This window comes from Procambarus clarkii, chromosome 19 (assembly GCF_040958095.1).
Source record: "Procambarus clarkii isolate CNS0578487 chromosome 19, FALCON_Pclarkii_2.0, whole genome shotgun sequence".
In the NCBI taxonomy this organism is placed as follows: Eukaryota; Metazoa; Arthropoda; class Malacostraca; order Decapoda; family Cambaridae; genus Procambarus; species Procambarus clarkii.
Genome location: NC_091168.1, coordinates 30573881 through 30592444, shown reverse-complemented (window position 1 = coordinate 30592444; position 18564 = coordinate 30573881). Strand labels below are relative to the sequence as shown.

General features: G+C 47.5%; 2 protein-coding genes across 2 annotated transcripts in view; both read right to left on the bottom strand.

The window, feature by feature from the left end:
- LOC123757423 (protein hunchback) overlaps positions 1-17991 on the bottom strand; it is a 48678-nt gene extending 30687 nt beyond the window's left edge. Inside the window, exon 1 of the mRNA XM_045740984.2 lies at positions 17778-17991. The gene's annotated coding sequence lies outside the window, so the exon portion shown is untranslated. The remainder of the gene's footprint in view (positions 1-17777) is intronic.
- LOC138366393 (uncharacterized) overlaps positions 11347-18564 on the bottom strand; it is a 49190-nt gene continuing 41972 nt past the window's right edge. The window contains exons 2-4 of the mRNA XM_069327435.1: positions 13852-13982; positions 13612-13768; positions 11347-11489 (exon numbers count right to left, since the gene is read on the bottom strand). Coding sequence (XP_069183536.1) covers positions 11347-11489; positions 13612-13768; positions 13852-13982 — 431 coding nt within the window. The remainder of the gene's footprint in view (positions 11490-13611; positions 13769-13851; positions 13983-18564) is intronic.

The following is an 18564-nucleotide window of genomic DNA, read 5'->3' as shown; positions in this document are numbered from 1 at the left end:
GACGATCAAGTAACTGAAGACATCCTCAAGTTTATAGCAGTGTCTGACACGTCACAGAGCAACCCGTTCTCGCACTTTCTTTAAGTCAATATTGACTTATTAAATACGTGCATATGTCACATACTAATTTATTGTGAATATTTTAGTTTACCTTGAAAAGCTTCATAGAAAACACCGACCTTACCTAACCTTCTTAGTATGTTAAGATAAGCATCTTATTGCTTCTTATTTACAATTATTACTTAACCAATTATAGGTATAGGTTGAGTAATAATTGTAATTACGAAGCAATAAGATGCTTATCTTAACATACTAAGAAGGTTAGGTAAGGTCGGTGTTTTCTATGAAGCTTTTCAAGGTAAACTAAAATATTCACAATCAATTAGTATGTCACATATGCACTTATTTAATAAGTAAATACGGACTATAAGAAAGTGGGAGAACGGGTTGGACAGAGGTGGGAGGTGACAGGCAGATGCCACGTGACAGGCAGATGACAGGTGAGAGAGAGGTGGGAGGTGACGGGCGGGGTCCCGCAAGGTCCTGGACCCATCACCACTACTAATCTACACCATCGACCAAACAGTCTATACACATCACTACAACTACATACAAATACAAAATTATGAAAGGCAAGCACAGGCCCGGGGAAGAGAAGAACATACATCTCTGGACACAGCTGGAGCGCCAGCACCGGTGACACACACACACACGGTAACATCAGCGTCATGTGAGAAGTTGCAACTATCACCCCCATTAAACCCTCGGCCAGTACACCAGAGGCTGCCCTCCAGTACACTAGAGGCTGCCCTCGAGTACACCAGAGGCTGCCCTCCAGTACACTAGAGGCTGCCCTCGAGTACACTAGAGGCTGCCCTCGAGTACACTAGAGGCTGCCCTCGAGTACACTAGAGGCTGCCCTCCAGTACACTAGAGGCTGCCCCTCCAGTACACTAGAGGCTGCCCTCCAGTACACTAGAGGCTGCCCTCCAGTACACTAGAGGCTGCCCTCCAGTACACCAGAGGCTGCCCTCCAGTACACCAGAGGCTGCCCTCCAGTACACTAGAGGCTGCCCTCCAGTACACTAGAGGCTGCCCTCCAGTACACTAGAGGCTGCCCTCCAGTACACTAGAGGCTGCCCTCCAGTACACTAGAGGCTGCCCTCCAGTACACTAGAGGCTGCCCTCCAGTACACTAGAGGCTGCCCTCCAGTACACTAGAGGCTGCCCTCCAGTACACTAGAGGCTGCCCTCCAGTACACTAGAGGCTGCCCTCCAGTACACTAGAGGCTGCCCTCCAGTACACTAGAGGCTGCCCTCCAGTACACTAGAGGCTGCCCTCCAGTACACTAGAGGCTGCCCTCCAGTACACTAGAGGCTGCCCTCCAGTACACTAGAGGCTGCCCTCCAGTACACTAGAGGCTGCCCTCCAGTACACTAGAGGCTGCCCTCCAGTACACTAGAGGCTGCCCTCCAGTACACTAGAGGCTGCCCTCCAGTACACTAGAGGCTGCTCTCCAGTACACTAGAGGCTGCCGTCCAGTACACTAGAGGCTGCCCTCCAGTACACCAGAGGCTGCCCTCCAGTACACCAGAGGCTGCCCTCCAGTACACCAGAGGCTGCCCTCCAGTACACCAGAGGCTGCCCTCCAGTACACCAGAGGCTGCCCTCCAGTACACCAGAGGCTGCCCTCCAGTACACCAGAGGCTGCCCTCCAGTACACCAGAGGCTGCCCTCCAGTACACCAGAGGCTGCCCTCCAGTACACCAGAGGCTGCCCTCCAGTACACCAGAGGCCGCCCTCCAGTACACCAGAGGCTGCCCTCCAGTACACTAGAGGCTGCCCTCCAGTACACTAGAGGCTGCCCTCCAGTACACTAGAGGCTGCCCTCCAGTACACTAGAGGCTGCCCTCCAGTACACTAGAGGCTGCCCTCCAGTACACTAGAGGCTGCCCTCCAGTACACTAGAGGCTGCCCTCCAGTACACTAGAGGCTGCCCTCCAGTACACTAGAGGCTGCCCTCCAGTACACTAGAGGCTGCCCTCCAGTACACTAGAGGCTGCCCTCCAGTACACTAGAGGCTGCCCTCCAGTACACTAGAGGCTGCCCTCCAGTACACTAGAGGCTGCCCTCCAGTACACTAGAGGCTGCCCTCCAGTACACTAGAGGCTGCCCTCCAGTACACTAGAGGCTGCCCTCCAGTACACCAGAGGCTGCCCTCCAGTACACTAGAGGCTGCCCTCCAGTACACTAGAGGCTGCCCTCCAGTACACCAGAGGCTGCCCTCCAGTACACTAGAGGCTGCCCTCCAGTACACCAGAGGCTGCCCTCCAGTACACTAGAGGCTGCCCTCTAGCTGGGGGAGGTGGTGGGTGATGAAGATGGTGGGGATTGTGGTGGGGAGGAGGGGTTGGTGGAGGGAGTTTGAGGGTGTGTTTACGGAGGGGGGGGGGCTCAAGGGACAAGTATTGGGGGTGAGGAGGGCGTTGTAGGGGGAGGGGGGGGGTGTGTGGGGGTGGCAGGGGACAGCAGCCATAAACAGTAATAATGGCAGCAGCAGGAGAGGGAGGAGAGGGCAGACATCGCTGGCCCCCTACACCCCGCTCCTCTTACCCCCACCACACACACCTGCCCCCTCCACAACCACGCCTCTCACACCCAAACACGTGACTCCGAACCCCCTGACAAAAAGCCCCCGCCCTCAGGGGGCCCCGTAGAGCACCTGGGGCCCTCCAGCGGGGTACATCAAGCGCGGGCCCCCATACAGAGGTCGGCTCGCGCGTGCGCAAAATGGGTGTTTTTATGTGCACCTAAAAACGAGGGGAGGAGATCCTCTTGTGGGCGGGGCGGGGGGTGGGGGTGTGGGGGGTCAGCCACGTGCCGCCCCCCCCCCAATAGGCCTACACCCTTATCCCCCCCCCCCCCCCACCCCAGCCTCGCCGCCCGCCGGGATTCGCGGATTTAGTACCATGGGGGTCGACTTCCTGTGGATTTACTCGATAGGGATTACATATATTATTTTTGTCGCTGTCACAGCGAACGTATATGTATGTGTATAAAGTACATATGGAAGCTGATCAGAATTGCATTTCACCTTTGTAAATGCACATTAATGACACTTCGAACACTTTATGTAGGGCATACGTAAATCTGTGTATCTATGTATTTACGTATGTAGGTTAGCTTAGCATTTTAAAAGCACCGACTCACCTTCTGTGGTTGAGTGTTCAATAAACCCTTGAACTATATGTTTAACACTTCTCTAACCCTGTCCATGGAGGACAGAAGAAAATGTATATATGCTGGTTAGCATTGTAAATGCGTGGCCACGTCTGTGGTAGAAAAAAAAAACCCATCGAACTTGGACCCGGAGTGGCGGAACGGACAGTTTCGGCCGTGTCACAGACCAGCGTGTTCCACTACGATGTTACTAACGGGACTGAATAACCTAAACCATCCACGTGCTGTCAGGGACGACGTTTCGCTCCGTCATGAACCCTCACGAAAGATCAGGACGGACCGAAACGTCGTCATCAGGCCCCAGGACGGACCGAAACGTCGTTATCAGGCCCCAGGACGGACCGAAACGTCGTTATCAGGGGTCAGGACGGACCGAAACGTCGTTATCAGGGGTCAGGACGGACCGAAACGTCGTTATCAGGGGTCAGGACGGACCGAAACGACGTTATCAGGGCCCAGGACGGACCGAGACGACGTTATCAGGGGTCAGGACGGACCGAAACGTCGTTATCAGGGGTCAGGACGGACCGAAACGACGTTATCAGGGCCCAGGACGGACCGAAACGTCGTTATCAGGGCCCATGACGGACCGAAACGTCGTTATCAGGCCCCAGAACGGACCGAAACGACGTTATCAGGGGTCAGGACGGACCGAAACGACGTTATCAGGGGTCAGGACGGACCGAAACGTCGTTATCAGGGCCCAGGACGGACCGAAACGTCGTTATCAGGCCCCAAAACGGACCGAAACGTCGTTATCAGGGCCCAGGACGGACCGAAACGTCGTTATCAGGCCCCAGAACGGACCGAAACGTCGTTATCAGGGCCCAGGACGGACCGAAACGTCGTTATCAGGGCCCAGGACGGACCGAAACGTCGTTATCAGGCCCCAGAACGGACCGAAACGTATCATTGTATCATACACAAGACTGTGTCATACACAAGACTGTGTCATACACAAGACTGTATCATACACAAGACTGTATCATACACAAGACTGTATCATACACAAGACTGTGTCATACACAAGACTGTATCATACACAAGACTGTGTCATACACAAGACTGTGTCATACACAAGACTGTGTCATACACAAGACTGTATCATACACAAGACTGTATCATACACAAGACTGTATCATACACAAGACTGTGTCATACACAAGACTGTATCATACACAAGACTGTATCATACACAAGACTGTATCATACACAAGACTGTGTCATACACAAGACTGTATCATACACAAGACTGTATCATACACAAGACTGTATCATACACAAGACTGTATCATACACAAGACTGTATCATACACAAGACTGTGTCATACACAAGACTGTATCATACACAAGACTGTATCATACACAAGACTGTGTCATACACAAGACTGTATCATACACAAGACTGTATCATACACAAGACTGTATCATACACAAGACTGTATCATACACAAGACTGTATCATACACAAGACTGTATCATACACAAGACTGTGTCATACACAAGACTGTATCATACACAAGACTGTATCATACACAAGACTGTATCATACACAACACAGTATCATACACTACACTGTATCATACACAAAATCGTATCATACTTGAGAACGTCCAGCAGTTGTAACGAGAAATATTACAAAATATATTCTTGGTGTATTATGCAGCTGTATCATTACCACGGTGTATTATGCAGCTGTATCATTGCCACGGTGTATTATGCAGCTGTATCATTACCACGGTGTATTATGCAGCTGTATCATTACCACGATGTATTATGCAGCTGTATCATTACCACGGTGTATTATGCAGCTGTATCATTACCACGATGTATTATGCAGCTGTATCATTACCACGGTGTATTATGCAGCTGTATATCATTACCACGGTGTATTATGCAGCTGTATCATTACCACGATGTATTATGCAGCTGTATCATTACCACGGTGTATTATGCAGCTGTATTATTGCCACGGAGAGCGATGGCGGGAAGCGAGAAAATAGCGGGGGGGGGGGGGGGTAAAATCAATACATCACATAGGCCTAAGGCCTATAAGAGATCAAACCAGCAGTAAGAAATGGCCGCCCTCAGTTGCATTGCTGCCAGATTCAGCCTGCGATATACTTCAATATTATATACTTTTAAGACAGTATATAATATATACTTTTAAGTATATATAGTATATATCAAGTATATTCAGTATTATATACTTTTAAGACAGTATACATTATATACTTTTAAGACAGTATATATTATATACTTTTAAGTATATATAGTATATATCAATTATATTCAGTATTATATACTTTTAAGACAGTATACATTATATACTTTTAAGACAGTATACATTATATACTTTTAAGACAGCTTCAGTTGGTTAATTACCAGGAATAAATTGACAAATTATCCAAAAGTTTATTATCAAATTATATGATAAAGGTATATCAAAGTATATAGTATAAAGGCCTCCTAGACTGGTAAGTTGTCAAACATTGTAGAAATGTGCCTACAATGTGCGGTTCATTGTACAGCAAAGTACCTACAATGTATGGTTCATTGTACAGCAAAGTACCTACAATGTGTGGATCATTGTACATCAAAGTACCTACAATGTGTGGATGATTGTACAGCAAAGTACCTACAATGTGTGGTTCACTGTACAGCAAAGTACCTACAATGTGTGGTTCACTGTACAGCAAAGTACCTACAATGTGTGGTTCATTGTACAGCAAAGTACCTACAATGTGCGGTTCATTGTACAACAAAGTACCTACAATGTGCGGTTCACTGTACAGCAAAGTACCTACAATGTGTGGTTCATTGTACAGCAAAGTACCTACAATGTGCGGTTCACTGTACAGCAAAGTACCTACAATGTGTGGATCATTGTACAGCAAAGTACCTACAATGTGTGGTTCACTGTACAGCAAAGTACCTACAATGTGTGGTTCATTCATTGTTGTAGTTCACATTTTGCTGAAATTATATTAACACTGTGTTCCATCCTCCGCCATAATGTATATACAAATATATGTATACATGTATATACAAATGTGTATACAAATGTGTATACAAATGCATGTATAAATGTGTATACAAATAGTATGTATAAATGTGTATACAAATGCATGTATAAATGTGTATACAAATAGTATGTATAAATGTGTATACAAATGCATGTATAAATGTGTATACAAATATAAAAAAGTATGTATAAATGTGTATACAAATGTGTATACAAATGTATGTATAAATGTGTATACAAATGTGTATACAAATGTATGTATAAATGTGTATACAAATGTATGAATGACTACTTCTCGAGGCTAATGAACAACTGAAGTATTAAATTTATGAGTACTTTCCAAAGTAGTTTAATTACAATTTACGATTGGAAAAATGCTCAAAACTTGAGCATTTGGTAAATATAATTTCTCTCCGGCGGTTCCCGGGTGTTGCAGAGTGTAAATGATCCTTAAACACCTGAAAGTATTTGTTAGGTATTGCGGAATTGAACCTAGAAATGTAACATTAGGCTGTACAGCCCTGTATATACATAGGATATGTACTTCGTCTTTATGACGTATATCTTGGTGGCCGAATCAGCGTCGAATCAGCGTCGAATCAGCGTCACTCTTAGATACAATCCCCACGGGGTAACAGTTGAAGAAACTGCCTAATATTACAACGAGGCAATCTGGTAGTTGAAGCATTTCCTGAATATTAGTCAATGTTAAAAACATTACACATAATGTTAAGTTAACATGCATGACTGAATGTTAACTTAACAAAGGACATGTTGGTCTTTGTTATTGCATGATAAATTGGACGTCACTACATCTCTCTTAAGTGTAGTTACGGTAGAGTGACTAGTTACGGTAGTGACTAGTTACGGTAGTGACTAGTTACGGTAGAGTGACTCTAGTTACGGTAGAGTGACTAGTTACGGTAGAGTCACTCTAGTTACGGTAGAGTCACTCTAGTTACGGTAGAGTCACTCTAGAGTGCCTTCTACTCAGCACCATCCTCACACCATACACGCCTCATACACCACCCACAATACAACATACAAAACATACAGCAACACGCAAACCCTACGCAGGATATACACACTAAAACGCAAAAAAAAAAAAAAAAAATACAACACACAACATACGGAAAAATACAGCAGCTCACATCAAACACAACAGGCCACATATAATACAACAGGCCACATAAAATACAAGAGATTGCAACACTGAAATCAGACTACAGTAAACGGAAATGTATTTGAATTGACGGTTCAGCAAGCTACAGCAATAGGCTCTCGTTAAACAACGAAGTCGTTAAGGTTCTTGCACCAACGTACCGTAAACACGGTACAAAACAGCTGTACCGAGGTCTCGGTATTTTGGCTGTATCGGTAAAATTACAGCCGATATTTCAGTGATTTTCTTATAGTGAAAATTTATAATTTATAATTTATAATTTAAATTTATAAATTTATAATATAGTGAAAATTATAATTTCTTATAGTTACTTTTGATATTTTATGATTTTCTTATAGTGTATATATTTCTTATAGTTATTTTCGATATTTTATGATTTTCTCTAAACAGTTTTAACATTAGACAAAAATATTAAGTATCGGTCCAGAGTATCGGTTAATATGACAATATCGGTTAAAAGTGTTGGCACTAACCGTACTGGTAACACTGATGCCAGTGGTAGTTTGCTAAAGGTTAACAAGAGGCTTGCTAAACCTCTTGTTAACTGCCTTAAGCATTACCGGGGGCTCCAATCCTTAAGGTATGGTGATCAAACACCATTACGCAGGATCAACACGATCTTCCTTTGTTGAGGAAGTCAGCGTGGAAGGAGGATTCAGTCATTTATACGTGTCATCATGAGGATTGTATCCAATTAATGACCAATTACGTGGTTAGAATCTTTTACTGTGCGCTATTCTGATGCGCGTAGACCGCCACCTGAGAGAGACAGAACAACACCACCACGTTAGATAAGGTATTGTGAGCGCCCCGGCTGATCTGATATCAGGCGGTGGTCGCCTCTACAAATACCCAAATTTTAACGTAATTCTACTCAAGTTTTCGTCCTACTTTACGATTTTAATCTTTTAAGTAAGAACTACGGCGGTTGTGGTGTTTAAATGGCGCTCCCGGTGTAGGATGCAAACGATATTTCACGATAAGTTGAAAACACTTTCACCAAGACGAGGCTTTTAAACCCGGCGCAGCGGGGAAGGGTCGGGCACGTGGGGCCAGGTAGCTGGGCATGACGGAGGGCAGCCCACACGGGGCACATAATGCCCCACACGAGAAATGGGGCCAAGGGATACACACAAAAAGAGGAATGAACTATTCCGGGGTCCGCTGATGAATGATACGACTGGTTAAAAGTCGTAAGCCAGGCGGCCCAAACGGCTGGGGTCGTCTCCCCTTCTCTCTGGCGGTGCCCCCAGATTACCGGGGGTGGTGGGTGTAAGGGGGCTCCAGGACCCCCGGTGACGGGTGTTGTCCAGCCTCCACGTTCCTCAGGCCGTAAATAGGCCGTGATGCAGCCCCTGTGAGCCTCCGGGCCGTCAGTGGGGGCGACTTATTACTGCTGGCGAGACACTCCATAACATGTTGACCAACCTAGATATTGAGTTTATGGGTGGAGGCCTGGCTATCTATGGTGGAGGGCTGGCTATCTATTGGTGGAGGGTTGGCTCTCTATGAGTGGAGGGCTGGCTATCTATGGTGGAGGGTTGGCTATCTATGGTGGAGGGATGGCTATCTATTGGTGGAGGGTTGGCTCTCTATGAGTGGAGGGCTGGCTATCTATGGTGGAGGGTTGGCTATCTATGAGTGGAGGGCAGGCTCTCTATGGTGGAGGGTTGGTCATCTATGGTGGAGGGCTGGCTATCTATGGTGGAGGGCTGGCTATCTATGGTGGAGGGCTGGCTCTCTATGGGTGGAGGGCTGGCTCTCTATGGGTGGAGGGCTGGCTCTCTATGGGCGGAGGGCTGGTTATCTATGGTGGAGGGCTGGCTATCTATGGGTGGAGGGCAGGCTCTCTATGGGCGGAGGGCTGGTTATCTATGGTGGAGGGCTGGCTCTCTATGGGTGGAGGGCTGGTTATCTATGGTGGAGGGCTGGCTATCTATGGGATATCTTCGTGTTCTAGCCATACAATTATTATATCATTATCCTCCAGCTATGCCGCCCATTTGGTTTTAAAAATGTTTTCTGGTGTTCTGACTGTTACAAATGAGTGGGTGTATGTGTACATACCTAGATGTGCTTGCAGGGTCGAGCTAGGCTCCTGGGGCCAGATTCACGAAGCAGTTACGCAAGCACTTACGAACGTGTACATCTTTCCTCAATCTTTGACGGCTTTGGTTACATTTATTAAACAGTTTACAAATATGAAAACTTGCCAATCAACTGTTGTTATTGTTATAAACAGCCTCCTGGTGCTTCGGAGCTCATTAACTGTTTAATAATTGTAAACAAAGCCGCCAAAGATGGAGAACAGATGTACAGGTTCGTAAGTGCTTGCTTAACTGCTTCGTGACTCTGGCTCCTGGCCCCGACTTCCGAACGTTCGTAGATTAATTCGTCTCACTGTAATTTAAAGGTTTCTGTCTTTTCTCTGTCTTGTAGAGTGTGTGTGCGTGTACTCGCCTAGATGTGCTTGCGGGGGTTGAGCTCTGGCTCTTTGGTCCCGCCTCTCAACTGTCAATCAAGTGTGTGCGCGCGCGCGCGCGTGTGTGTGTGTGTGTGTGTGTGTGTGTGTGTGTGTGTGTGTGTGTGTGTGTGTGTGTGTGTGTGTGTGTGTTGTAACCACACCGTAGTACTGTAAACAACCAAGACTGCTGCAGTGGTTGTTACAACAGGTAATCAGGCGCTTGTTCCAGCTCACCCCGCTAACTACCGATTCCACCTAACAACAACAACAACAACAGTACTAACAACAACAACAACAACAACAGTACTAACAACAACAACAACAACGTACAAAAGTGGACTGTTGCACACACAAAAGTACACGTTTTGTGCTATTTTGTAGCGAGAGATGAGAAAGAACAGCAACAACCAAACCCAACCTTCCCAAGGACTAATATATGATATAAAAATGGCGTACATTAGGCCTACGAATTGTTTTTAGAACTCTTTCTCGTATTCAAGCTGATCCAGTAGACTGTTACACGCCTAGAGGCCTAGAGGCTAGCGGCACCTCCCCTTTAACAAGAGCTGTCAACGACGCACCACCAAAGACGTCTAATAACGTGTCTGGCGTCGTCCACAGACGGCTGGCGTCGTCCACAGACGCCTGGCCATCGTCCACAGACGGCTGGCGTCGTCCACAGACGCCTGGCGTCGTCCACAGACGCCTGGCGTCGTCCACAGACGGCTGGCGTCGTCCACAGACGGCTGGCGTCGTCCACAGACGCCTGGCGTGGTCCACAGATGCCTGGCGTGGTCCACAGACGCCTGGCGTCGTCCACAGACGGCTGGCGTCGTCCACAGACGCCTGGCGTCGTCCACAGACGGCTGGCGTCGTCCACAGACGGCTGGCGTCGTCCACAGACGCCTGGCGTCGTCCACAGACGCCTGGCGTCGTCCACAGACGGCTGGCGTCGTCCACAGACGGCTGGCGTCGTCCACAGACGGCTGGCGTCGTCCACAGACGGCTGGCGTCGTCCACAGACGCCTGGCCGCCATTTTGTGTCCTCGATAAACCTCTTTGTCGCCGGACCAGTACGTTAGTGGGGCGCCATGTGCCCTTGTTGCCCCGGGCCGGCACGTGGCGTCATGTGCCCTTCTTGCCCTGCAGGAGCACGTGCGGCCCCGCGCGCGCGCGTGCTGGCGTCACCCGCCGTCCAGACTGTACCCTCCGGGGGCGTGTACTGTTATCTTGAGTTATCTTGAGATGATTTCGGGGCTTTAGTGTCCCCGCGGCCCGGTCCTCGACCAGGCCTCCACCCCCAGGAAGCAGCCCGTGACAGCTGACTAACACCCGGGTACCTATTTTACTGCTAGGTAACAGGGGCATAGGGTGAAAGAAACTCTGCCCATTGTTTCTCGCCGGCGACCGGGATCGAACCCAGGACCACAGGATCACAAGTCCAGCGTGCTGTCCGCTCGGCCGACCGGCTCCCGTACCGTCCAGAGTATATTTTCCAGGGGCGTGTACCGGCACCTGTACCGCCCTCCACCGGTCTTTTTCGTCTTGGCTGCTAGTTTATAGCTGTCGAGAACACCTGTGTTTTAATAAACAGCTGTCGAGAACACCTGTGTTTTAATAAACAGCTGTCGAGAACACCTGTGTTTTAATAAACAGCTGTCGAGAACACCTGTGTTTTAATAAACAGCTGTCGAGAACACCTGTGTTTTAATAAACAGCTGTCGAGAACACCTGTGTTTTAATAAACAGCTGTCGAGAACACCTGTGTTTTAATAAACAGCTGTCGAGAACACCTGTGTTTTAATAAACAGCTGTCGAGAACACCTGTGTTTTAATAAACAGCTGTCGAGAACACCTGTTTTAATAAACAGCTGTCGAGAACACCGGTGTTTTAATAAACAGCTGTCGAGAACACCTGTGTTTTAATAAACAGCTGTCGAGAACACCTGTGTTTTAATAAACAGCTGTCGAGAACACCTGTGTTTTAATAAACAGCTGTCGAGAACACCTGTGTTTTAATAAACAGCTGTCGAGAACACCTGTGTTTTAATAAACAGCTGTCGAGAACACCTGTGTTTTAATAAACAGCTGTCGAGAACACCGGTGTTTTAATAAACAGCTGTCGAGAACACCTGTGTTTTAATAAACAGCTGTCGAGAACACCGGTGTTTTAATAAACAGCTGTCGAGAACACCTGTGTTTTAATAAACAGCTGTCGAGAACACCGGTGTTTTAATAAACATCTGTCGAGAACACCTGGGTTTTAATAAACATCTGTCGAGAACACCTGGGTTTTAATAAACATCTGTCGAGAACACCTGTGTTTTAATAAACATCTCGCAAGAACACCTGTGTTTTTAATAAACATCTGTCGAGAACACCTGTGATTTAATAAACATCTGTCAAGAACACCTGTGTTTTAATAAACATCTGGCAAGAACACCTGTGTTTTAATAAACATCTGCCAAGAACACCTGTGTTTTAATAATGTCAACCTTAACATCACAAACGGATTGAACACATCTGTTGCAAAACAAGTTCTCTGTCTGGTACCCAGACAGATGCACGCAGTATCGACACCTGTACACACCCGTCTGGTTCATATAGTACAATGTACACCCCTCCCCCCCTTGTACACGTGTCAGGCTCACGGTGTGTACATCTGTGTCGTGCTTGTTGCCTGTTGTGGTTGGGAAACATTGCGTTTTTGGGGAGGTTAGTAAGTTCAGGTTGTATAGTCGGACTTACGATGTGTTGGGTCGTAGCTGGACTTAGGATGTGTTGGGTCGTATAGTCGGACTTACGATGTGTTGGGTCGTAGCTGGACTTAGGATGTGTTGGGTCGTATAGTCGGACTTACGATGTGTTGGGTCGTAGCTGGACTTAGGATGTGTTGGGTCGTATAGTCGGACTTACGATGTGTTGGGTCGTAGCTGGACTTAGGATGTGTTGGGTCGTATAGTCGGACTTACGATGTGTTGGGTCGTAGCTGGACTTAGGATGTGTTGGGTCGTATAGTCGGACTTACGATGTGTTGGGTCGTAGCTGGACTTAGGATGTGTTGGGTCGTATAGTCGGACTTACGATGTGTTGGGTCGTAGCTGGACTTAGGATGTGTTGGGTCGTATAGTCGGACTTACGATGTGTTGGGTCGTAGCTGGACTTAGGATGTGTTGGGTCGTATAGTCGGACTTACGATGTGTTGGGTCGTAGCTGGACTTAGGATGTGTTGGGTCGTATAGTCGGACTTACGATGTGTTGGGTCGTAGCTGGACTTAGGATGTGTTGGGTCGTATAGTCGGACTTACGATGTGTTGGGTCGTAGCTGGACTTAGGATGTGTTGGGTCGTATAGTCGGACTTACGATGTGTTGGGTCGTAGCTGGACTTAGGATGTGTTGGGTCGTATAGTCGGACTTACGATGTGTTGGGTCGTAGCTGGACTTAGGATGTGTTGGGTCGTATAGTCGGACTTACGATGTGTTGGGTCGTAGCTGGACTTAGGATGTGTTGGGTCGTATAGTCGGACTTACGATGTGTTGGGTCGTAGCTGGACTTACGATGTGTTGGGTCGTATAGTCGGACTTACGATGCGTTGGGTCGTAGCCGGACTTATGATATGTTGGGTCGTAGCCGGACTTGCGATGTGTTGGGTCGTAGCCGGACTTATGATGTGTTTGTTCGTATTGTCGGACTTACGATGTGTTGGGTCGTAATCGGACTTACGATGTGTTGGGTCGTAGCCGGACTTACGATGTGTTGGGTCGTAATCGGACTTACGATGTGTTGGGTCGTAGCCGGACTTACGATGTGTTGGGTCGTAGCCGGACTTACGATGTGTTGGGTCGTAGCCGGACTTACGATGTGTTGGGTCGTAATCGGACTTACGATGTGTTGGTCGTAGCCGGACTTACGATGTTGGGTCGTAGCCGGACTTACGATGTGTTGGTGAGTTAGACGCAGAAACTGACAACTGATGATGGTGTGGTCAGCTTGACTGGGAGAGTAAGATGTGAGCTTCGTATCATCCTTTGCAGATGACACAAAAATCAGTATGAAAATTACCTCGGCTGAAGACATTGAAAAACTTCAAGCTGATATTAATAAAGTTTTCGACTGGGCATCAGAAAATAACATGATGTTTAACAGTGTAAATTTCAGGTACTCAGGTACGGTAAAAATAAGGACCTTAAATATAATACAGAGTACAAAACACAATCAAATCTGCCCATAGTAGGAAAACAGCATGTCAAGGATTTGGGAATAATGATGTCCGACGATCTAACGTTTAAGGAGCATAACCAAGCAAATATTGCGTCAGCCAGAAAAATGAGCGGATGGATTACGAGAACTTTCAAATCCAGGGATCCCATCACAATGGTTGTACTCTTCAAGTCACTTGTGTTGTCCCGTCTTGAGTACTGCTCAGTACTCACTTCCCCCTTCAGAGCAGGAGAGGTTGCTGAAATAAGAGGGAATACAGAGAACATATATGGCCCGCATAGACGAGATAAAGCACCTAAATTATTGGGATTGTCTCAAAGCTCTCCAAATGTACTCACTAGAGAGGAGACGAGAGAGATACCAAATAATATACACCTGGAAGATACTGGAGGGCCAAGTACCAAATCTACACAGTAAAATAACAACGAACTGGAGTGAACGATATGGAAGAAAATGCAGAATAGAACCAGTGAAGAGCAGAGGTGCCATAGGCACAATCAGAGAACACTGTATAAACATCAGAGGTCCGCGGTTGTTCAACGTCCTCCCAGCGAGCATAAGAAATATTGCCGGAACAACCGTGGACATCTTCAAGAGGAAACTAGATTGTTTCCACCAAGAAGTGCCGGACCAACCGGGCTGTGGTGGGTATGTGGGCCTGCGGGCCGCTCCAAGCAACAGCCTGGTGGACCAAACTCTCACAAGTCAAGAACTCCCAGAACCACATCAAGCAGGTGTGAGGTGTCTCTGGTTGGCTCAGATGTGGGAGAGAGTAACCCTAGTCCCTACAAACCTAGTAGGGACTACTAGGTTTGTAGGGACTACAACCTCAGCGGCTGGCCCTGAGGGCCAGCCGCTGAGGGCCACCCCTGAGTACCACCCTGAGTACCACCCTGAGGGTCAGCCGCTGAGGGCCACCCCGAGGGCCACCCATGAGTACCACCCTGAGGGCCAGCCATAGGGCCCTCAGGCAAATTCAGGTCCCGTTAAAGCCACTAGAGATGGGGACCGTCAGGTAAATCCAGGCAAGTCACCAAACCAACGGGGTAAGGAGGCACCCAGAACACTGAGTGACCTTCATGTTTCCTCAGTGTTACCTTACAGTGTTACCTTACAGTGTTACCTTACAGTGTTTACCTTACAGTGTTACCTTACAGTGTTACCTTACAGTGTTACCTTAGTGTTACCTTACAGTGTTACCTTACAGTGTTAACTTAGTGTTACCTTACAGTGTTACCTTACAGTGTTACCTGGCGTAAAGTCTCCCCAACACTATTGAACAGTAACCCTGCCTGTTCTCCAGGATGTTCTTCGTGTTCTTCACTTCCCGGGTTAACCAAACCCTTCAGCAAGCGAGGTAGTAACCCAACATTACGCCCGGGTGATATACACGGCTCCCATACACGGGCCTGGTGAGGGTTCGCACGCGTCTCACACAGGTAAAACATGTCACTTTTTAACGAAGTGGTAAATCGTGCCGAGATTCGTTTCAAGAATCAACAATGATATTCGTAAGTGATACAAGAGTAATTAATTTTTCGTGCGTGGGGGGGGGGGTTATGGGGGGAGGTGGACCTCTAGCAAGGCTGTGTAGGCTCAGTTTAGGCTGTGTTAGGCTGTGTTGGGCTGTGTTGGGTAAGGTTATGTGGGCTTGAACACCCGTTGCCTCACACGCGGGGTTCGTCGCTGTTCAATGTTCACGTTGGTGGTGGCGCCCTCTGTGGTGTGTTCTTCACACTTGTCTCCGGCCCGGGCTCGTATCCCGGCGCTGCTCTACTCCCCTACTTGTGCTTGCGGGGGTTGAGCTCTGGCTCTTTGGTCCCGCCTCTCAACTGTCAATCAACTGGTGTACAGGTTCCTGAGCCTACTGGGCTCTATCATATCTACATTATAAACTGTGTATGGAGTCAGCCTCCACCACATCACTGCCTAATGCATTCCACCTGTTAACTACTCTGACACTGAAAAAGTTCTTTCTAACGTCCCTGTGGCTCATGTGGGTACTCAGTTTCCACCTGTGTCCCCTAGTGCGTGTGCCCCTTGTGTTAAAAAGTCTGTCTTTATCTACCCTATCAATTCCTCTGAGAATCTTCTGTGTGTTAATCATGTCCCCTCTAACTCTTGTGTCTCCCAGTGACGTGAGGTTTAATTCCCGTAGTCTCTCCTCGTAGCTCATACCCCTCAGTTCGGGTACTAGTCGGGTGGCAAACCTTTGAACCTTTTCCAGTTTAGTCTTATGCTTGACTAGATATGGACTCCATGCTGGGGCTGCATACTCCTGGATTGGTCTGACATGTGTGTGTGTGTGTGTGTGTGTGTGTGTGTGTGTGTGTGTGTGTGTGTGTGTGTGTGCAGTTTGTTAAAGTGTTGGGGTAATTAACCCCGACCCCACAGAGGGCGTCACAGCACCCCCACCCCACAGTGGGCGTCACAGCACCCCCACCCCACAGTGGGCGTCACAGCACCCCCACCCCACAGTGGGGGTCACAGCACCCCCACCCCACAGTGGGGGTCACAGCACCCCCACCCCACAGTGGGGGTCACAGCACCCCCACCCCACAGTGGGGGTCACAGCACCCCCACCCCACAGTGGGGGTCACAGCACCCCCACCCCACAGTGGGGGTTACAGCACCCCCACCCCACAGTGGGCGTCACAGCACCCCCACCCCACAGTGGGCGTCACAGCACCCCCACCCCACAGTGGGGGTCACAGCACCCCCACCCCACAGTGGGGGTCACAGCACCCCGACCCCACAGTGGGGGTCACAGCACCCCCACCCCACAGTGGGGGTCACAACACCCCCACCCCACAGAGGGGGTCACAGCACCCCCACCCCACAGTGGGGGTCATATTGCCAACACCAACAGCTCTAAAAATCTGAATGTAACAAATGTGCAAAAAATAATTTATAATTCTGGTACTAATTCCGTCATAATAAACACATCTAATTCTAACGAATAAATACATCTAATTCTAACGAATAAATACATCTAATTCTAACGAATAAACACATCTAATTCTAACGAATAAACACATCTAATTCTAACGAATAAACACATCTAATTCTAACGAATAAATACATCTAATTCTAACGAACTAACACATTTAATTCTAACAAACAAGACAAATCTAATTCTAACGAACACATCGTCAAATTCTAACGAACACATCTAATTCTAAGGAAGAGCATGGGGGGGGGGGGGTTGATGAGAAAGTTTGAAATAGTTTAGATTCAACAAAAATTAGCATTTAAGACAATTTAGAAATCAACCAATTAATTAATCTGGTCAATAAAAACACTGTAGCGGTTTGGCTCAAAGTTCCAGCAACCAATAAAGTTTTTTGTAATAATAGTAATAAGTGCGTTTTATTACTAATAATTTAGTAATGAAACACTTAAGGAAAACTCCTAAGTGCATTGACTCAATAAATTGACGCATTTAACGCAATTCCGAATTAAATCAATTTATTAAACCTGGTTTAAATGAAATAAAATCCAGCCATTTCGCACGAATAAAAGAAATTTAGTTTTATGAAATAAAATACTATTAAAACCCCACAAAAACTCGATAATTAAGACGTCACAAAGTAGTTAAGTTTACCGACTACCAAGAAACTTGATCAAGACGTTCAACTTACCAGAAATAATAATTAAGACGGTAGTAAAGGGTCCGATAGTTGAGCAGTTAGCGTAGGCAACGACCCATCATGGCACTCTAACAACACCGCCTCTTACACTCCCTCAATGGGGTCGAGTAGCACTGTCTTTGCCCCGTGGGGGGGGGGGGTTATGAGGGAGGGAGAATGAGAGAGAGAGAGAGGGGGAGGGAGGAGAGAGAGAGCCAGCGATGGAAATACACGTGCGTCTCCCCACGCGGCCAGGCGACGACTGAGATAGGGAGTGACCGCTCTTCCCTCCCTCTCCTCCTCCCCCACCCTCCCTCCCTCCCTCCCCTCCCTCAGTGACCTCACACCAACCTGAGGGAACACTGATGTTCCTTCTATCTGTATTACACTGCTGCCTCCCTCACTACATTATACTGCTCCCTCCCTCACTATATTACACTGTTCCCTCCCTCACTATATTACACTGCTGGCTCCCTCATTATATTATACTGCTGGCTCCCTCACTATATTACACTGTTCCCTCCCTCACTATATTACACTGCTGGCTCCCTCATTATATTACACTGCTGGCTCCCTCATTATATTACACTGCTGGTTCCCTCATTATATTACACTGCTGGCTCCCTCATTATATTATACTGCTGGCTCCCTCATTATATTACACTGCTGGCTCCCTCATTATATTATACTGCTGGCTCCCTCATTATATTATACTGCTGGCTCCCTCATTATATTACACTGCTGGCTCCCTCATTATATTACACTGCTGGCTCCCTCATTATATTATACTGCTGGCTCC